Raw genomic sequence first — 21,799 nt, forward strand, 5'->3', positions numbered from 1 at the left:
GTGACCTCAGACCATGACTGCAGATGGAGCTGTCTTTTCTACAATGGCCGTGTACTCGCGGCAGAGCTGAGAGTTTCTGGAACGGACTTAAACGTATGCATTCAAAGAGCGTCGGTTTACGGCGGAGCAGTCACCTTGGGGGGACCACGCAAGCTATCAGGCAGCCCTTGCCCAGCATTTGGAGGGCGGGGATGTACTCCGTGGGGACCTGCCTTCCGATCTATCATACCAGGCACAAGAGGACTGTCTTTAAGTATTCACGTCTTTTCGTATTGGCCACAAATCAGATTTAATTTCACCTTACGTTTATTGAGCACGCTAGACATTTTTCGTGCATTTTATTCCTACAACAGCCATGTGAAATAGGGATTACTATGCACGTTTCACAAACGATTTGTAATTGAGGCTGCCGCATGATGTAGATGAAGTCGTCCACCTTAGTTCGTTCTTTATTAAGCGTCTACTATCTGCTGGGTATGGACAAGTGCGCCAGTTGCTGCCTTCTTAAATTCAGTCTAGGTATAAAGGCAGAAATTTAAACATGCAACACACCCAACACTCCAGCGCTGCAAATGCACAAAGCATTTTGGGAGTGGCGGTGGGAAGAAGGTTTAGTGCAGACTCCAAGCACATGGAGGTTTATGCAAAGGCGTAGGAGGCAAGAAGAGATGGGGTCTGGGGCAAATACAAGTAAAGTAGTCTAATAAGACCAGAATGAAGACATTTGGGTTATAGAGGTAGGCAGGGTTAAATTAGGAACATTTTATCTGAAACTTAACCTAAGGGCAATAGTGAGAAGGGTAATTTTAGAATTGAAAGTAGGGAATGGCACTTTTTTTTTTCTTTAATGGCTAGGGAATAGTGAATGGGCTGCAGAGGGGCAAAAATGAAAGTAGGGAAACCAGCTAGGAGGCTAGTGCAGTAGTCCTTACCCCATTGGTATCATCTAGGCCTGTCAATTCCACCCCTTAAAGGCCTCCCTGAATCAGTCCTAAAAAATCTCTAAATGCCAATCCAGAGATTCTTCCTTCCTACTGCTGCTACTTTAGTGTAGGCCATCATCATCCATTGCTCAGAGCAGGAGTAGGCACTTTTTCAATAGGGGCCAGATAGTGTTTTAAGCTGTGCAAGCCAGATTCTCAACTACTCAAATTTAGAGCCTGAAAGTAACCACAGACAATCAGTAAACAAGTACATCTGTGTTCCAAAAAATGTAATTTATGGACACTGAAATTTGAATTTCATGCAATTTTTATGTCACAAAATATTCTTTAGATTTTTCAACTATTTAAACTTTTTTTCCCCCAACTATTTAAACATTTAAAAATCATTCTTATTCTTAGCTCACGAAACACTGAAAAATAGGGAGTGACACCTGGCCTGCCAACCCCTGGCTTAGAGCACTGCTGCGGCCTCCTAGCCAGTGTCTCTACCTTTCTTACTCTAATATTCCCCATCACAATATCCAGTGTTCTTTTGAAAACATCCATCTGATCACGACACTGTCTTACTTAAAATTTTTTAGTGACTACACCACCCACAGGATTGTCCAGATTCCTTAATGTGGTTGGCAGGACCCTGCATGACCTCTAAACTTACTTCCCACTCTTCTGTCACATTCCCTGTCCAACCTTCCAGGTGACCTTTTAGCCACTGCTTCCTTTGAGCTATCACATACTATTCCCTCTACTTATAACATTCTTCCTTTCTCCCTTCTCCTTTGCCTGCTTAACTCTTCATCCTCTAGGTCTTGCCTCAGATGTTACTAGGTTAGGAGACGCTCTCCTAACACACTGTACCGCACTCGTATCTTCCCTGCCACACTGAGTTCCTGAGGCATCTAGCATAGTCCCTGACACACGATATCTTAATGTGTCAAGTGAATGATGTGATGTAGAAAATGGATTGGAGAAGAAGGTACTGGCAGCAGAGAGGTCATCTGGGCAGCAGCACCAGTAATCCAGGTGAAAAAGGTCTGCGGCAGCAACAGTGTGGGGGGAAAGAAGTAGGTGGATCCCAGAGCTGCTACTCATCTGTTCCAGCTCCAGGTGACTTTTGACTGTTAAAAAGAAAATATTTCCTCAAAGGCAACTCTGCCAACACTTCGGACATTTAAAAGTGTGCCCCATAGGCTTGAGAGCTTTTCCCCAAAGTGGAGTTATAAAGACACTTAGAATAATGGCAGCAGCACCTCTGAGAATAAGTAACGTTCCTTATGTAACTGCTTTGAAGGGATGGCTTCTCAAGCAGAAATATAAATTCTGTAATATTTGTCTTTAAAATGTTACTTAAAAGTATCATTACTTACTCATCCAATTACTTCACTAAACTCTCTCTTCACGCTCAGTGAACATAAAGATGAGCGATTTAAGAAACTAGTTTCCTTGTAGCCCCCTCTCTACCACTGCAGAGATGGTACTGAAGCACTGGAGGAGAAACAGTTCATGTCAAAATTCATCTCCTGTTCCAAGGTGGGAGCTCCCCAAGCCACAGTTCTCCTAGTCCCCCTGCCACCCTGAGAGCCCCGCGTGGTGACCACAGCTCCAGTGTCTACCTTTAAGTGATCTGAAAGACAAGTGGTTTCATTCCAAGAATCTCCTCTGCAAAACTTTCACCTTGTCCCCATCTCTAACAGACTCTGGGCCCCAAAACTAGCTGCCTTTTCCTAGAAAGCCCTCCCCACCCTTATCTCCTGGCTAATTCCAACCAATCTGTCAATACTTACCTCAAATGTTGCCTCTTCCTCTCACCCCCAATCTTTCCGCTCTGCTCCCATAGCATCTTATACATACCACTATCATTCACACAACAAATTATTTATTGAGCGCTTACTGGCTACTAGGTGCTGGAGTCGGCAGTGAAAAACAAACAAAAACGACCAAATTTCCTGTCCTCATAAGGGCTCCCATTCTAACACTCAACCGCACTGAATCCAAACCATGCCTATCCCCTGTCACAAGCACAGGCCACATCTTACTCATCTTTACAGCTCCAGTGCCCAGGACAGAAACTGGCAAAGAATGCAGGTGCCAAGTGCAATTGAATTCAACTGAATGGCCCATCATAAGAACGTCAGCTCAGGATCCCAGCTGCTCATCTTCCTTCCTCTCTCTGATTCTACCCCGTTTAGTTACTTGAAGATTTCTCCTCCATTGGATCACAACCCTTTCTTCCCCGTGTGCCCTGAATCCTGTTTACTTAGCTAGACAGTTGCAAATATCCAAACTATAGGGCCCTTGTATACCTCACCACCTTTCTTGTCCCCCAATACACTGAAATGGCACTTTTAGCCTGGTTCTATGTTATCACAGAATTCAGCTCTCTGCTGCTCTGCTGCTGCCGTAGCCTGCTGCTAGTAGTAATGAGTCATCCCTGCCATGAGCCAGGAGAAAGTAGGAATGGGATACCATAGAAACTGCCTCATGAAAGGAATACCAGGGAACTCCCTTTACCTCCTGAACATTATACTCAATGGGATCTTTTTATCTTTTATGTTTTTATGTTATCCTTTTATTTCCTTTGAAAACAAACATTTTCCAATGCACGTTACTGTCTACAAGTTACCCTCATCTCCATTCTCTTGTTTGACCCTTTCGACAAGGTTATGAAGTAGTATTATTATCCCCATTTTACAGATGAGGAAACCGAGGCTCTGAAAGGGGAAGTGAACATCTCAAGACCTCAACTGTTTAAAAAATGACTTCGGATTCAAACCAAGATTTTTAACTATTAATAAATGATTTCCACTTCATCATGATCAAGACACATTCTACCAAATGGTCTCCCATCCAAAAATATCCCAAGCTAGTGACCCTTCACCCACAGGCTCTAGAACTAACCAAAATGAACCTACTGGGAACATAAGGCCCTGGGGCTTTGCCTTCTTTGCCCGATCAGCTTGAACCTAAGAGGGGACTGCTACAACTGCTTGTAAATCTGAGGCATCAACTCTACATATCAAGGGCCTGGCTCTGGCCCAGGCTGGCCTCTGGGGAAAGTCAGTACTCCTAGCTGGAGCTAAGGAGTGAGGAGACAGGGCTATCATTACAACCATTTAAAAAGAACACAACACACGGTAAAAAAAAAACCAACAAAAAACCAAAACCAAAAAAAAAAAAAAAAAAGAACAACTTTATTTACAGTTGAAAACTTAAACACAAAATCTTGGCTTCTGAGTCTGTGATACTTCCAAGGTCTTTTGATCAAATGGGGCAGCAGCAGGCAGGGAAGCAAACACAGGGGCCAGTCCAGTTTATCTTACTCAAGAGCATCACCCCGAGCAAGGGAAGGCCTGCAATGGCAGATGTGGAGGGTCTGTGAGAGACGGAAGAGAGAAGCAGCTCAGAGGAACGGGGAGGGGACAGTCCATGAGAGAAGACACTCGCAGCTTTCCTCTACACCCCGAACCCTCCTTTCCCCAAAGAGCAGACCACTTTGATTCTTGCCACAGGCCAGACCTTTGGTGCCCCAGAGCAGAGCTGAGAGGCGTGTTACACGGAACCAAGAAAGAAACTAATACTTATGGCCAATACACTGTCTCCTTTATTATTTACCCTTCACAACTCTGTGCAGTATATATTATTTATAATTAAGCAAAGGGAAAAACTAGGGTTCCAAGGGGTTTAATGGCCTGACAGTGATGGGGCTTCCTGGTCTACTTGGCTCCGAAGTCTGTGTGCTTTCTGCCAGACCTTGATTGCTCTCTGTGGAGCTCTAGAACAAAGAGCAATCCTTTTCCTTGAAGGTCTTGGTCCCAGGGTTATAAAGAAAGGAAACTCCACACCCTCTGTTTATGGCCTTGGAGTTAGCTGTCCTAAAAGAACAGGGTGAGTACACTCAGTTACTACTGTTCCCCTCCCCCCAAACATGGCCACACCCCTCTTCCTCCAGAGCACAGTGGGTCCTGGCCTCATACTGCAGGCTCAGACAGAAGTTTAACCCTGGGCCCTCAAGCAGAATGTACAAAAATGTATAAATGCACTTTACAAGTTGCGTGGTGCTCCGGGACCTAAGCTCTATCACTGACCAGGCACTGTGTTAGTCAGCATGGGCCCTGCCTCAAGAAGTTCTCAGTCTAGAGAAAACCAGACCAACATATTCATGATACACTGTGTTAAATGCTGTAATAGAGGGATGAACCAAGTACTGTGGGTGCACCCAGGAGGGGACCAGGGAATGATTCACAAACTGATGTTAGCTACATGCTCCTGGGAAGGGCTGGGAGGAACTAGGATTCGTTAAAACTACATATATACAGTATGTATTTCTATTATAAAATACATGCCCAGTGTAGAAAATTCAAGCATATACAGGACAATATAAACTGAAAAGAAAGTCTCTTTGCTATCTCTACTCTGCAGAGGTAACCATTACTACCAGTCAGCTATCTATCACTACAGTAATTTCTGAAAGAGTAATTCAAAATAAATAGCATCATGTTTATATAAAGTACTACATCTTGACTTTGTCCCTTAATTTACCTTAGAAATCTGCCAACACATACAGATCTACCTCTTTCTTTTTAAGGCTATGTAGTATTCCATGGACGTGATGTATCTCTCTGTGTGTAAGGCCTGGTTACAGGGCAGGGAGCTTTGCCTTTGTACTGGAGGGACTGGAATGGAGCCATTCTCCCTTCCCCGCCCTTTTTAGCTGGCAGGGCTTCTGACTTTCAGGGCGGGGAACGGTGTTACATGCCCAGCAGGCATGCAAATATTTGCTGCCACATCTCTGGTGCTCCCTAGATGCACATTTTCATGTGGAACCTCTTTGCTCTGGCCCGGACTGCTGCAGTGGACACCTCACTGGCCTCTAGCCTATCCTCCACACTGCTGCTAGAATCATCTGAATAAGTAAAGTCAATTACAGTGTTCTCCTGCTCAAAATCCTTCACTGGCTCCTACTGGCCCGGTTCTTTTTGGAGGGTCAGGCTACCCTTTGGAATCTCAGGAGCATGATGACCTCTCACCCTAGGGGGGAAAGATGTACACACTGCCTGAAGCTCACCCCCATCCTCAGGTTAACGTATGAAAACCTCAGCCTGCAATGGATCTCACAGCTGACCCTGGCCTCCTCTAGCCTCGCCTCTTACAGTTTGCTTTTCATATCTTCCTGCTTTGGCTATATTGAATTATTTGCAGTTTCCCTTACACTTCCTGCTGTTTCCTGCTTGGTGCCTTTGCTCATGCCATTCCCTCTGCCTGGAATGCCCTCTCCAGTTTTAGCTACCTTGACAAACTCCATTCTTTCATGTACTCAGCTGAAACATCTCTTCTGCGGTCTTCCCAAACACTCCAGGCAGACACAGGCATTCACTTTCCTTCCTTTGTCTTAAAACCTCCAGTTCAGTGCTTTACTGTACTGTAATTGTCAGTTTCCCCAAGAGACTGTGAGTTCCTTTAAGGCAGGAACTGGGCTTTCCAAGTTTGTTGCCTCATCTGCAGTGTGGGACCTATCTTAATTAATGAAAGACCAGCCCACGTGCCACCAATGTGTCTTTCAGAATCTTCCTCTACAGGAATGTATCACATCTACAGGAAATCCCAGATTGGGGGACAGTATTTCCTAAACCTCAGTCATTCCAACAGCAGTGTCACAGCTCTTACCATATCCACCATCCACAGGTACAATTAATTTTTAACCTACTGACTATGTGAACTCGAATAACACCTCAGTGTAAGCTATAATACCTGTAAAATTAGGTGCTGTATAATTATATTTTTTCCTAAGAGACAAATGTTAAAAAACATTCAACCAGCACCACTTAAAGCAGGGTTACCCACATTTCTCTGATAAGAAGCATCTGAAGCAACATAGCATCCTGGATCCTACCTCAAATTCACTCAAACTCTTCAGGGGGGGATCTGGGAATTAGCAGGTTTAACAAGTGCCCCTACGTGATTCTCATCTTCAGGGAAATTTGGGAAACAATGAACTAAAGAAAGATCTCTGCTGCTTGATAGTACCAGGCTTGGGGATCACAGGGAGATTAGCAGGGCTGTCAGAGCTCACAGCCACTCTCTTTTCCAAGAGACTCTCAGGTTTTCAAAACAGAGGTTCCACGCCCCTGCCCCACCCACCCCCCATGCAGTTGTAAGTAGCCAAGAACCCAGTTCAGACTGGGTAGGAGAATCCTGAGGCCCAAAGTTCATTTATGTATACCTAATCATATTCAACGTAAAAAGCTTTCACAGGACCCACTGAGATAAAACCGAGGTTACTACACCTAGAGTTGTACAGAAAACTTCATTTTCACTAAAACCAAAGTCAGGACCTAAGGTAAAGCACAAAAGAAGTTGTGGAAGGAAGTTCTTCATAGGAAGGAAGTTCTTCATAGGAAGGAAGTTCTTCATAGGGAGGTACAGTTGATCAAGTGACTTCACCTATCTTCTGTCTCCTTCCTATCTTCTATTTCCAGTGACTAGGCACAGGCCTTAAATGCATGATTAGGTGATCTCTTGATGTGAATGCAGTAGATTCCTGCCGGACCAATGCCACCAAGAGATTATCTCCTCCTGGGTCTTTTCTGATTGGAATACGGTGGGTTCTCAATTAAAAGACAGACTGTTATTCCTCTGTAGCCTTGCCACTCCAAATCAGCATCAGCATCACCTGAGAGCTGGTTAGAAATGCAAAATCTTAACTTGCATCCAGATCCGCTGAATCAGAACCAGCACCTGAACAAGATCTCCTGGTGATTCATATGTACATTAAAGCTTGAGAAATACTGCCTAGTAGGACTTAAAAACATCATCTACACTGGTTGTCAAACATTATTCTGCCCTCAAACAACCTGAGGGATCTGAAATACTCCTTTAGAAATCAGAGATGCTTGTAACTTCACAGCTGGGAAGAAACATGATGAAATGATATCATACTCCCAAATCTTTTACTTACTTTCCTTACTTTTCCTTACTTTCTCCCAAATCCATTACTCAGAAACCCAAAGTGGGGAACCCATCTGTGGAATGCCTTAAGGTCAGACTGCCACCTAGATTCCCTAACACCTTAAAACCTATGAGCTTTTAACTTGGTAAAGTTAAATGAGATAATTAAAGTAAGGTTCTTAGCTCAGAATTTGAGCACAAGAAATATTCAATAAGTGATATAACTGCTTTTACTGTATTGTCTCTAAATATAAGCTATGAAAGATTTAATTCTGAGCAAGTCAAGGTTAGAAGACTAAATTGGAGGTACCACATGTGGCTCTTTAAATTTAATTAAAATTAAATAAAAGTAAAAATTCAGTCCCTCAGTCACACCAGTCACATTTTTCCAGTGCTCAATGGTCACATGTAGCTGGAAGCTACCATAATGGACAGCACAGATACAGGACATTTCCACCATCACAGAAAGGAATGCCTACTGGAAAGTTCTGGTCTAGAGGGCCTCTGGAGCATCAAATGTTCTCCATGGAATTTGTTCTGCTTGGGGTTGTAGGCTAAAAGGAAGGGCTTTCATGGGGGCAAATGTTTACGTGACCTTTGCTAATAGCGGGTGAGGAGAGGAGGGTTGATGATCGCCCACCCTCAGAAAACAAACTCCTAACATGTATTTCCAGTAACTTTCTGTAAGGGTCTCAGAAAAATACAGAAAAGGCCCTAAACATAAAAGGATTTCTAAATTTTATTGTTTTTGTGATCTTCTGTCCTCTGGTGGTGATCAGTGGTCAGTCTTTAGAAGGAAAAGGACTTATGAGCTCAACTTTAGTTCAGCCAAGAAACGAGTAGGAGAGGGAATGGCCAGCAGCGAGGGCAGGGGGAAAGCACGTTGAGCCTGGGGCCCCCAGTACTGGCAGAAAAGAAAGCTCAGAGTGTCAACTAGGCCTGAGAAGGGAGCATTTGGCTGAACAAGAGTCCACGTGAGCTTCCAGCACACACTTGTGCATTCCTGCCCTGGCATTTGCTCACACCAGTTCCCTGCCTAAAATGCCTGACATTCTCCCTCTCTATTAACTCATGTAATAAATTTTAACTGAATGCCTGTAAGTGCCAGATGCTGTGAACAACAAAGTAAGTCACAGATGGAGGTATGCACAGTCATTACGATGGTCTGGTATTTGACTAGATCTCCATTTGAAAAAAAAGGCAGAGTCCAGAAAAATAAATTCTAGATAATTTTGTAAGTATACAAATAAAACTATAGAAGCATTAGAAAAAATACAGAAGGCATTATGATTGAGGTAGTAAGGACCTTCTTAAACAAGATAAAACACAACACAAGGGAAAAGATTAAAAATTTTGATCTCATCAAAATTTAGAACTTCCATTTAACAAAAGATATCACCAAAGTTAAGACAAGAAACCCACTGCCAGTTTTTTCTTAAAATATATTCTAGACAAAATGGTCAAAACATGTAAAGAACTAAGACTCAGAATGTATAATTATTCAAATCATTAAGAAAAAGGTAAAATAAAATATTTGCTACAAACATCTTATAGCATATTATATCAGTTTTGTTTTGTTTAAATACAACATAGTTTTACATGAATGGAGGAGGAAAAGTCTTCCAGACATAAGATCAAATGGAAATAAAGTGATGAACAAATAGTATGATGCCATTTAGGAAAAACAAAACCTCCCAAAATTAGATGGGCAAAGAAAAGGCCCTATGGACATACATCAAACTGATGAAGAAGTTTCCTCTGAGGAGAGCAGTGGGATGGAGATGTGGATGGGGGTGAGCGGTTAAGGGGGGGCCTTAACTGTTTTCTGTGAAAATTGTCATACCTCATTTCAGGAGATGATGTTGCTTTCATAACTAAAAATAAACAACCAAATGAAATATGTGAACCTTGATTGGATTTCTTTTTTTAGAGCTAAAAAAAGTTACTTTGTGGACAACTGGGTAAGTTTGAGCATGTACATTAGACAATACTATTGTGATTATGCAGGACGCTCTTATTTTTAGGAGTCGCTTGCTGAAGTATTCTGGGGTAAAGTGTCAAGAAGTCCTCAACTTCCAGATGGAAAAGAAATGAAGAAAGGGAAAGGAAGGAAAGAAGGAAGAGGAGCAGGAGAGGAATGGAAATGGGAGGAGAGGGAAGAAGGGAAAGAAACAAATGTCAAAGTAAAATGATAAAACAATGTTAAACATTGGCGAATCTAGGTGAAAGGTAAATAGGTGTTCAATGTATTACTCTTCCAACTTTTCTGCAGGTTTGAAAATTTAAAAAAAAAAGAAAAAAGAAAAGAAAGGCAAAGCACTACCATTCTTTACCTAGCTGGAAGTGATCAATTTCTTTTTTGAACTCTTATTAATCCTTAACAACATCACTCATACTACTAGTGATCACCTCTGAGAATGTGTTTTATTCTCCATAAGCTCCTAAAGGGTGGCGGCATCTTTCCATTCTTTCCCCCATCCCCATGCTCAGAATGATGCCCAGCACAGAGCAGGCAGTGAGTGACAAGTCTGGGTAGGAAGTGAGTCTATGTCAGCTGAGAAATGTGTCACATTCACCTATGAGGCTGGCAAATACAAAGTCAGGGGCTGGAACTGCAGCGTCGGTTCTGGCGAGAGGCATGATAGGGGTGTCTCCTGGCTGCCCAGGCTGGTCCCAGAAGGGAGTGACCCAGGGATGGAGCCAGGTCTTCCTAGCGGAACTACTGAATGGAACTAGAGTCTAAGAGTGCTGTCAGAAAGTGCCTGATGGTTTTCAGGTTGATACTTTGTGAACTATAAAGTGTTAGAAAAGCAAAGTGTCCTACCAACCCTTTCTCTTTCGATGCTTGCAGTGACCCGAGGAGATACGTATTATCACCATTTTGGCAGATGAGAAAACAGGCTCAAGAAAGGGAAGTGACTTCTCCCAGGGCACGCAGAGAGGAAATGGGCTCAATCCCGTGTCTTCAGGTCTAAAGTTCTTTCCACTAGACCATGCTGCCTTCTCTGGGGTCCTGACTCCTGCTCAAGAAAGACACACTTACCTGATTCAGTCTTCCTCTGGACTACATCTCTCCACACTGTGAGATCACCACAGGCAGCTTGGGTTTATTGTTGGGGCCTGTGGGAACATTCTAGGAGAGAAAGCACAGTGGTGACTCCTCCACTCAGACACGCCCCCACCACACACTTACTGATGCCTGCAGGCCCCTAGGCTAAGGACTGAGAGCTTACAGGCTGATCTGACAACAGTCTGCAGCCTAGCAGACAGGAAGAATATAACACATATCAAAGAGAAAATGTACAACATTTAGAAAACATCAAACCCATGACATGTAACAATGTAGTAAGTCATAAGAGAGAGTTGTATACAGGGTGAGGAAGCAACTAAACTGCTGCTTGCACAGGCCAGGGAAGGAGTCACAGAACAGGGGATATTTGAGCTGGGCCCAGCAGGATGGATGGGATCCCACCAGGAGGAAAAGAAGGGAGAACACTTCAGTAGAGGAAACAGCATGAGCAAAGACTTGAGGGCAGGAAGCAGCAAGAGGCAGGGACGTGTATGCACGTTTAGAGGAGGGCTAGTAGCCTGACGGGACTAGAATGTGGAAGTGGCAGTGGCAGAAGGGGTCGTGGAGAGGGAGGCAGGGACCCGATCGTGAAGGACCTTGAGTACAATGCCGAGGAGGATCTTCTCAACTAGATGGAGGAGACACCAGAGGCCAAACCTCAGTAGGCACCGCACCGGAGAGGCTGCGGGCCCAGAACGCTTGGGGGGTACATGATCTCTCCTCCCTCTTCTCCTCCCTGTAACTGAGGAGCGAAGCCTGGGCCTAACCAGAGCCCACTCATGGTTCTCCCGCTCCTCGACACGAGTGAGGTAGCACTCGGCCAGAATGGCTGAGAAAGAGGAGATCAAAACAGGACTCACCTCAATCTTTCTCATCACCAGAAGTCCATCAATGATTTTTCCTGTGGGAAGAGTATGAGCTGGACTTTATTACTCTCATTTGCACAGTACTTTCCAGCCTCCAAGGCCCATTCTCAGCGATTATCTCATTTGATCCTCAGACTAACATCAGAAAATTAATATTCAGTGGAAGTGAAATGTTGCCCAAGGTCACAGGTGGTAAGTAGCAGAGTTAGGGCTCAAAACTAGGTCTGAGCAATTGCAAAGCTCCACTATTCCATGCTGCCTCTGTGTGGTATTTCTTAAGTGCTACCATCCCCCCCTCAGACACACCTATCGCCCAGGTGGTTACTCACTACATCAGATGGCCCCTTCGTCCTCCCCTCTAGCTCTCTAACCACAAATCCTCCCCACCTCCCATGGCTTCCACCTTTCCTACTACTACCCAGGGCAGTTACACCTGACGAGCACTCTTGGTACAAGAGTCAGGGGATCGGCTCCATAGGAAGTTCCGCTCTGGGTGAACTGGGCTTGGACTAGGACAGGAATAGGACTCACCAAACACCACGTGCTTCCCATCTAGCCAATCACACTTAGAGCAGGTGATGAAAAACTGGCAGCCATTTGTACTGGGACCACTGTTTGCCTGATGGAAACCAAATATATTTGCAGTGAGTTTTCCTGGCCGTGTCAGCCAAAGGACAAAACTCCCCAAAAGAGCCTGTAGCCCTGAGTCCTCCATGCTTTCTTTTGGCAAACCTGACTGAGCACCTACTATGAGCCAGGGCCTGAGCTAGGACCCAAGGATACACAGAGGAACAGAATACACAATTTCCGCCCTCAAGGAGCTATATCCTTGAATAAATGTACATTTCTCCTACAGTGTGAATTTTTATAATGGGAACAATTGATTATAGAACCAGATTTGCTGTATTTAGTCCAAAACCAGTAATAACTGGATTACACTTACAAATTAGGCACCAGCTGAGAAAAAGCCTGTTGCCTGTGCCATAAGCTACTTTGTCTGAATGACTCTGTACTGTCCCTTAACAATGGTAATAAGAAAATTTAAGCGGCAAGAAGCTGCTATGCTAGTGTTATGCTAGAAAAAAGACTACATTTAATCAATGACATTTGCTTTTTACAGCTACACCCCAAATCCTTTATTATTGAATTTTATCGGTAAAAGTTTTTTAAATCAAGAATCTCAAATTCTTCAGCCATATCCCTTCCCTTTTCCTCCCTTGAAATTGTCTTTATATCATTATATTTCACAATACATTATAAAAGAACAGGCTATAATTACAACGCAAAGCAATCAGCAAACCCACATCACGTTTCAGCAGCACTGCCTTACCACAATGTCTGTGTAACTATGTGAGTATTTCAATGCATACTTACATTATTTTGGAAAATGGAAAACTGAAAGAACTAGTACTATTAAGAGCACAGGTCTCATCAAAGTAATACTACAGAGGCAACACTGGAAATCATTAGATAGGTCACTAGAGTTAACTGGATGCTTAATGGAATTAAATTGGTTGAGTCTGTGTTCAACACTGAAGAAATAAAAATGTATATGAAATACATTAAAGACATTGTCTAGGGGTAAGCTCTAATTAGGGATGTCACATTATACTTTAGAAATTCCCCACGTGAGACGAGGCTATCAGGGGTTTCGCATGTGTATGCAGGAACATCTCGCATATGAAAGCAAGGGACAGCCTGAGCCGGTCAGAACAGACCTACGCTCTGCAGTGAGGGCGGACTCCTCAGTGGCCCCAGTTCTTCCTCCCTCCCTCCCTCCCTTCTTCCTGTTTCTTCTATCTATCTATCATCTATCTATCTATCTATCTATCTATCTATCTATCTATCTATCTATCTATCTATCTATCTATCTATCCTATCTATCTATCTTGCTGCTCAATGTATAAACATTTATTAGCAAGCAGGCAGGAAAAGAGTCATACAACATGTGTTTTTAGCTCAGGGAACTCTCTGCCCTTAGCCACTCACTTATCCATTCTTCCAGACAGGATAGCTTACTGGTTTAGGGAATAAGCTCTGGAGCCAGATGACTGAGCTTGAATCCCAGCTCCATCACTGACTGGGATCTAGTTTAGCCACATAACCTCTCTGTGCCTCGGTCTCCTCATTTGTACCTATCTCAAAGGAATAACGAGAGAATTAAAATGAATTAATGCAAATAAAGTGTTGTTGAGTATGTGCTCAACATTAGCCTTTATTCTGATTATCTTTCAGTCATTCATCAGTATCTGCTCAGCACCTTTCTGTATCAGGTATTAAGGCTTGGAGATCAATGAGACTCAGTCCCTGCCCTTGAGGAACGCATGATTTAGTGGAGGATGGAAGCAAAAACAATTATGCTACAAGATGTGTGACAGCACAACTTAACTAGTGTCAGCCTGAAGGGAGCAGAGACCAAGGCTTCCTTCCATTTTCTGACTCCTCCCCAGATGCTGACATAGTGGCATGCAGTCCTCACGGCGATGATCCAAGCCCACTTAAGCCACTCCTGCGCTCTTTACCCATGCTTGCCCAGCCTCACTTTCCTAAAAGAGACTTGTACACTCCTTGCTATGCTAGGCTCACCCAATTATCATGGCAGCCTCCTAACTGGCTTCTCTGCCCTACCCTCTCCACTCCTGTCTTCCATTCACACTGCAGCCAGGGTCTTTGTTTTAAAACACCAAGTTGATCAGCCCTGCTCAAAAAAGTGCATGGCTCTCCATATCCTATAAAATAAGGTCCACATACCTCATCCTTATTCTGGCATTTAAAGCCCTACACCCACCTGCCTCTCCGGTGGTCTCTACTAGTCATTCCCTCCCCCATTCACAACACTTTCCTCACTTTCTGTCCCTTGCCCATGCCACCCTGCTATTTCATGGTCACACATCTTTTGTCTAGCCAGTTTGCTTGACTTGAAATGCCATCTGGTAGAGAACTTCTTTGGATCCTTGCAGCAATTACTCTCACTCCTTGGGGCCCTCACAGTACTTTTACATACACTGAGGTACCCTCCCCTTATTACACTGATGGCATGAATTATACTATACCGGACCCGTCATTCTGCATGTGCGATTCCCCCGCTAGATGTTAAATGTCACGAGGCCAGGGATCAGGCCTGTATCCTCATGCCTTACCATGAGGCCTGAAACAGTGTATGTCAACAATCTTTATTTGATGAATGGCTGACTAGATGAGTGGAAGAGTGGGCAAGCAGGACGGAGAATGTGTGCATGTAAACATTGGGTTTGCGGGAGTGAGACTTGGGGCACTGAGAGAAGGAAATGGGTGATGACAGGAGGGAGGGAGAGGCTTGAAGAGTGAAAGAGAAGCAAGGTGGGAGGGGTAAGGGGAAATGAGGAGTGAGGGGTGAATAAGGGCAAGTGAAGGGGGAGCGAGTGGGGGTGTGTAGATGAGAGGGGCTGAAGGAGGTGGGCAGGGGGACGGTGAAAGGGGAATGAGATGGGTGAGTGGGGTTATAAATGGGAAGGAAGGGTACTGGGATGGGGAAGGAGGAGTGGTGAGTGAGCTGAAAGGGGTGACCAGCCAGAAGGCAGCGTAAACGAATGGGTGCTGTGAGAGTCCTTGTGAGTGGTGTGGTAGAGGCGTGAACACTGGGTCTTGAAAGCACAGCTGGCTACATTCTAAGCAGCAAGGCTGAGTGCCCAACCACACGTCCTGGCTCAAAGTAAGAAAACACACATCAGAGTTCAATTTTGGTTCCCCAGCCTGCTAGTGGATCCAGCCCAACAAAATCAAACCAGATTGAGGAAAGAGGTGGGCAGTACAGAGGTGAATCCTGGGTCAAGCAAGGGAAGGAAAGCATTTGCTTCCATCCCAAGAGACAGCACTGGGCCTCAAGAGGGACCCAGAAGTCAGCTGGCTATAAATCTAGCCCAAAACCTTGACTGGTCCCAACTTACCATGGAAAGCAAGCCTGGAGCTGAGTGTCTAAGCTTAAAATTTTCATCTGCAAATGGCCCCCGGTAGATACTGGCGACTCCAGTACCATCTCCCTGAGCAGAGAAAAGGGAAGTGTTAGCAACTTGTGAGCACTGGCCCCTAGAGCCCAGAGGAAGCAGCTGCTGCACCCCAAGCCTCACTGCTTTAAAGTCCTCTTACTCTTTTTTTTTTTTTTTTTTATAAATTTATTTATTTATTTATTTAGTTTTGGCTGTGTTGGGTCTTCGTTTCTGTGTGAGGGCTTTCTCTAGTTGCGGCAAGCGGGGGCCACTCTTCATCGCAGTGCGCGGGCCTCTCACTATCGCGGCCTCTCTTATTGCAGAGCACAGGCTCCAGACGCGCAGGCTCAGTAGGTGTGGCTCATGGGCCTAGTTGCTCCGCGGCATGTGGGATCTTCCCAGACCAGGGCTCGAACCCGTGTCCCCTGCATTGGCAGGCAGATTCTCAACCACTGCACCACCAGGGAAGCCCCAAGTCCTCTTACTCTTGCAGGTCACTTTGGGAGCCACACCTCTTTGACCCTATCTTGCAATCAAAGCAAGCCCCATCCAAGGAACGTGCAGCCCACAACCTGGCCAGGGCATCTCATGGGCTGGAAAAAAAACAACAGGTCACAGCTGGGCCTCTAGAAAGATAGGCTAAGACACAAGCAAAGCAGAGGACACCAGTACAGTGATCACATACATAATCGATGCCTCGATGCCCTTCCCAAAGACTCTCATGCCTGCAGTCATATAAGAGAATCTATTTAACTGTCTATGGCTCCACTCCCCCAACTATGCAGGTGGGTGGGCTCTTGGAAGTGTAATCTATACAACAGGACACCACCCTCCTGGTCAAAGTTGAAGTCAGGGGAGGTCCAGGGGAGGATGCCTAATTCATGCAGGGCCAACTAGAGTTCCTTCTCTGGGAAACATGAAGTAGAATAGCTGCTCTCTTGAGGGTGAAGTTGTATCATGTAAACCTGGAAGCTGGAGATAACTATCTTCTTTAAGGTGGACTGGAGAAGAGAAAGAGAAGGCAACACATGTGTAGACAGCGCTAGAGAAACAGAGAGAAGGGACTCATTGGTTCTGTGGCTCTCTAGTTCCTACATCTATTTCTTCCTTTGGGTTCCAGGAAACACCTTGTCATAAATCCCCAATTTATGCTTAAACTAGCTCTATTTGTGTTATCTCTTTGCTCTCCCAGTAACTCTGTGGAACAAGCATTATCATCTTCCCCATTTTTCAGGTGAGCAAACTTAAGTCAGGGTAATAAAGCAACTTGACCAAGGCCATATTTGCAGTAGCTTAAATAGAATCCCTGGGGTTTAAAGGTAATATCAAGAGAGTGCCAAAAGACCAATCTCTCCCAGCCAGTTAGTAAAGAAAAAGAATATTAGGACTTCCCTCGTGGCACAGTGGTTAAGAATCCGCCTGCCAATGCAGGGGACACGGGTTCGAGCCCTGGTCCGGGAAGATCCCACATGCCGCGGAGCAACTAAGCCTGTGCGCCACAATTGAGCCTGTGCTCTAGAGCCTGCGAGCCACAACTACTGAGCCCACGCGTCACAACTACTGAAGCCTGCGCACCTAGAGCCCGTGCTCCGCAACAAGAGAAGTCACTGCAATGAGAAGGCGACACACCGCAAGGAAGAGTAGCCCCCGCCCACCGCAACTAGAGGAGAGTAGCCCCCGCTTGCCTCAGCTAGAGAAAGCCCGCACACAGCAATGAAGCCCCAACGTAGTAAAAAAAAAAAAAAAGAATATTGGGTACATGATGGAATGTGGAAACACTGACCTAGTGTAGAATCAAGGCGCCCTTACTGGAGCAAAGACTACTAAAGGGAATTAACATAAGCCAAGGAAGAAAAGAAAACTCAAATCCAAATCGTTATTTGACTAAAAATTATTGGGACTTTCCTGGTAACACAGTGGTTAAGAATCCGCCTGTCAATGCAGGGGACATGGGTTCGAGCCCTGGTCCGGGAAGATCCCACATGCCGTGAAGCGACTAAGCCCGTGCACCACAACTACTGAGCCTGCGCTCTAGAAACCGTGGGCCACAACTACTGAGCCCGTGTGCCACAACTACCGAAGCCCGTGCGCCTAGAGCCCGTGCTCCGCAACAAGAGAAGCCACCGCAGTGAGAAGCCCACGCACCGCAACGAAGAATAGCCCCTGCTCGCTGCAACTAGAGAAAGTCCGCGTGCAGCAACAAAGACCTAACGCAGCCAATAAATAAATAAATAAATAAATAAATAAATAAATAATAAATTTATTTTAAAAAAATTATCAATAAAACCAAGCTCTGTATAGTGGAAAGACTGGATTTGAGTTTCAGAACTATCATTATTGAGCTGGGGAAGTCACTTCCTATCTCTGAGCCCCAGTTTCCTCAACTATCAAGTGAGGATGAAATCACCTACTCCTTATACCATTGCCATAAAGATCCAATTAGTGTCTATGAGAAAAGTGTTTTGCAATCCATACAGCACTATGTAAATGTAAGCTATTACACCTTTAACTCCACATAAATATATACATACATACATACAGAAGGAAAACATGTTCATTTCCAATTTCCCAATAAACCTAGAGAACAGAACAGTTACCACATCATTCTCTATATAATCATACTATCTATTGCACTCCAGAAGCCACAGTAGGGAAAATGACAAAATTAATTTGTAGGGCAAACAAGAGAAAGCAACTTAAATCTTCAATAACAGTGGGTTGATCAAATAGATTCATTGTCTATTCATAACAGAATATTACGTAACTATTAGAAAGATTGTTTTGGAAGAAGACAATGACAAGGGAAAATGCAGACAATTATCAAGCACAAAAAAGTTAAAACACACATATGATCTTAAGTCTGTTAAAAATAATATTTGACACACATATATATGCAATGATAAGACAGGCAGCTTTAAACTAAAATGCCAAGAGTATATTCCTTGGGAGGCGAGATTCCTTGAGAGATGATTTATTTTCATTTTTGTACTTTTCTTGTGCAATCAGAAAAAAACCAAAAACAAATATTATTAAAACAAACAAATATTCTTGGTCCAACTTTAGAAGGTCTCAAATCCTGCTTCTTCTGCCTCTTGCTCATTCCATTTTTTCTGCCCTAGGTGTAGCTCTGAGTAATTGCTTCTCTCTGACACTCAGCCTTCTGGCTGACCAACTGCTATCTAACCCTGGGGCTAGCAGCTAGTGATCAAATGTGCCTGGCAAAGATTCTGGCAATGACCCGTAAGAAGCTGGTCCTGTCCCAGCTAAGACAATATGGCAATATAGGAGCCTGTGGGAAGAAAGGAAAGAAGGCAGAGAATAGCTTTTCAGCCCTCTTACCAGCCAATAAAAAAGTATATGGTCACCCCAAGCCCTACTATGATCAGTTGTGACCAGGTGTTGCAAACTTAAATGCCTACAGGGGCAGATGACATAAATAAGGGAAGCAAAAGGTTTAATAATAAGGACACAGCGTGTCTAAAGGGAGCAGTTACTTGACTCCAACCAACTGCTGCTGCATGAGGAACACAGGCCTCATGTACACCTACTTTCTGTATGTTAGAAAATTTTTCGGTTAAAATCTCCCAGTTTTGCGACATCAAACAGATAAAACAAAACAGATCTGTTTTTGATTCAGCCCCAAATTTGCCACTTTGTAAACTTACCTAGATAGTAAAGAGAGAGATCTTAAAAAACTCCTAAGAGTCAAACTAAATTTACATATAAAGGAGAAAGAATGTCTCCCAGATCCAAGAAAACAGCATCATGACTAACCAAATGATATTAGTAAGAAAGATCATGCACAGAAGTGGGTAGGTAAGGAGAAAAGTGGGCTTAAGAAAGCATAAATGTGGTTTATTCAGCACCTTCCAAGGATGGAGGAAGCGGAGGAGGCTTGATATGGGGATACATACAGTCTCATCACAATAAAGTCATGCTTAGCAGTGAAGGATTAGTTCATTGGGCTCTCCCAGTGAATAGGGAAAACATCCTTCCAGAACTCTCTTGCTCTGATTCCTTTCCCACTAATGAACTTCTGATTAAAAAAAACTCAGCTTTCAGGAAGTGGACAGGAAAATGGGGCATAAGCATTTAGCTCACTGGAAAGGGACTTAACAACCATTTAGAAAAAACAAATTGCATCCAATTTCTAGCTAAATTCTATGTGGCCAATTAATTTGGGTCTGTCATGGATCATCTACTGGTATGCTGGGAAAGTTCACTTTCTGGCCCTCAAGGGCTGAGATTTGGAAGTCAGTGACTCAAAGTGCTGATATCTGTCATCTAGTGATGCAGTGAGTAGTAGCCATCGAAGGACATTCCCATCCCCACCCTCTCCCCATCAAACTTGGCCATTGTTCTCAAGCCTTAAGACTGGGTCCCTGAAGTAAAAACAGCAGCAGCTGCAATAACAACAAAAAACCAAACGTGTAAGTCCTTAATAGGCAAGGAACAATACTTACATTAACAAAATCTCCACCCTGAATCATGAAATCTTTTATGACCCTGAAACAGAGAACAAAGCATCCTGAGAGAAGATTCTGTAGTTTAGAATAACATTGATTTCAAAATATAATGTTTATCACTTTGGCTTTTAGTAAGTCTTCAAATCAGTTGCTGAGTTCACAACAACATCCCTTCTCAAGATCTAAGAATTATCCTCCATTTTGTTTCCTAAAAGCCCCCCAGTATGGCTTGCCAAAGGCCTTACCTGTGGAAGGTGCTCCCTTTGTATCCTATTGGAACCCCATCTTTTCTATAACCAAAAAAAAAGAGACTTGGAATGATGACAGGTAATCATAGGCCTTTCCAGTTTACCACACACCTGAACCAAAGAGACTCTCCTAAAGATGGTCAGAGAAGAGAGATAAAGAAGGCAAATGAACTGAGGATAGACCCGTGGGGGATTACCTTCTATTACTGCCACCAGCAATCATCCAAGGTCTGCCGGTGGTTCCCCAGTACCCTCACTGCAGCCCCAGGACACCCCTCAGGAGAAAGCAGAGAACTCAACCACGTCTGAGACTGACCTGAATTCTCCAGTGCAGAACTGCCTGAAAGGGAAAGGAGTGAATGATTCAGTCACCATGGCATCACAGTTGTGAGCGCTCCTAACCTCGGAGGGGAGGGCACAGACATCGGCGCTAGCAAGCCCACCTACCGGCTAGTCAGATGTCCAGACACTCAGGCATACAGATTAACAACATAAATTGACACGGGAACAGTCAAGACTATTCAGAGCGATACCCAGAGGAATCAGATCTCAAGGGCAGTGAGTGGACAGACAGAGGCAGGCAGAAGATTCCACAGACTGTGGCCCAGCTTCTGGTTTAGTTAATCTAGCAACGCTGGAACATCTCCTTACCTAAAATTCTCGGCCGTCTTAGGCACAACGTCTGCAAAGAGCTCGATCTTCATGCGGCCAACTTCCTGCAACCGGCGGGAGACGGTCAGAAAGCCCAGTCCAAGCCCGTGAAGGCCTCACCGAGCAGGGAACCCTCCCTCCCACATGCCGCTTGATCTCTCCCACTTCCGCCTCCATACCCTACCCTTGCTTTCCACCCAGTCCCTCCGCAAGCGGGGCGCCACGACGGGAAAGACTCCTCCTCTTTCTCCCTTCCTCCCCAACCCCGACCCTCAGGTCAGTATGTTCTGGTCCAATTCCACTTTCTGGCTTTCCGAGTCCGTTACCCCTGGGGAGGGGATGAAATCTGCCTGTCAGACCCCGTGCACTTTCCCTTCGGCGCTGGGCTGGGTGGCTGCCAGGACCTCACCTGGCCGCCAATGCTGACATCAAAAAACACCACGGGATTGACAGGGCTTGAATTTGCCACCGCCATGGCTCCGACCCGGAAGCAGAAGTCGGGAGCGTAGCGTTCCGGCGAACCTAGTCCCTGCTCTGAGGGTTTCGTCTCCGGCGCAGGCGCAGGCAAAGCCGACCGAGGCCAGGCCCCGCCCCCGGAAGTTCTCCGCCTCCAGCGCCAAACTGGGCGCTGCGTGGGTGGCCAGCGC

General features: G+C 44.7%; 1 protein-coding gene across 7 annotated transcripts; it reads right to left on the reverse strand.

Annotated features, from left to right (window-relative positions):
* Nucleotides 1–285: 285 nt before the first annotated feature.
* PPIH (peptidylprolyl isomerase H) lies at nucleotides 286–21,717 on the reverse strand. Of its 7 annotated transcripts, none has more exons than XM_082466610.1 (10): nucleotides 21,562–21,717; nucleotides 21,153–21,217; nucleotides 20,818–20,841; nucleotides 20,499–20,543; nucleotides 20,251–20,293; nucleotides 15,749–15,841; nucleotides 12,354–12,441; nucleotides 11,817–11,857; nucleotides 10,930–11,019; nucleotides 286–515 (listed from the first exon to the last, which is right to left on the reverse strand). In XM_082466610.1, the coding sequence occupies exons 1-9, from the start codon at nucleotides 21,625–21,627 to the stop codon at nucleotides 10,951–10,953; spliced, it is 534 nt and encodes a 177-aa protein (XP_082322736.1). In that variant the 5' UTR covers nucleotides 21,628–21,717; the 3' UTR covers nucleotides 286–515; nucleotides 10,930–10,950. The 7 variants fall into 7 exon arrangements, with proteins under 7 accessions (XP_082322736.1, XP_082322734.1, XP_082322732.1 ...); XM_082466608.1 differs by lacking the exon at nucleotides 286–515 and adding an exon at nucleotides 4,113–4,291; XM_082466606.1 differs by lacking the exon at nucleotides 286–515 and adding an exon at nucleotides 4,113–4,314.
* Between the last annotated feature and the right edge of the window lie 82 nt (nucleotides 21,718–21,799).

Source organism: Balaenoptera physalus (assembly GCF_965194825.1).
Source record: "Balaenoptera physalus genome assembly, chromosome: 1".
Taxonomy (NCBI): Eukaryota; Metazoa; Chordata; class Mammalia; order Artiodactyla; family Balaenopteridae; genus Balaenoptera; species Balaenoptera physalus.

Coding starts and splice junctions, on each gene's coding strand:
- PPIH (XM_082466610.1), bottom strand. CDS start 21,627: ATGGCGGTGGCAAATTCAAGCCCTGTCAATCCCGTGGTGTTTTTTGAT. Junction 21,218..21,561: donor ATGTCAGCATTGGCGGCCAG/GTGAGGTCCTGG, acceptor CGCCGGTTGCAG/GAAGTTGGCCGCATGAAGAT. Junction 11,020..11,816: donor TGGTGATGAGAAAGATTGAG/GTGAGTCCTGTT, acceptor TTTCTCTCCTAG/AATGTTCCCACAGGCCCCAA.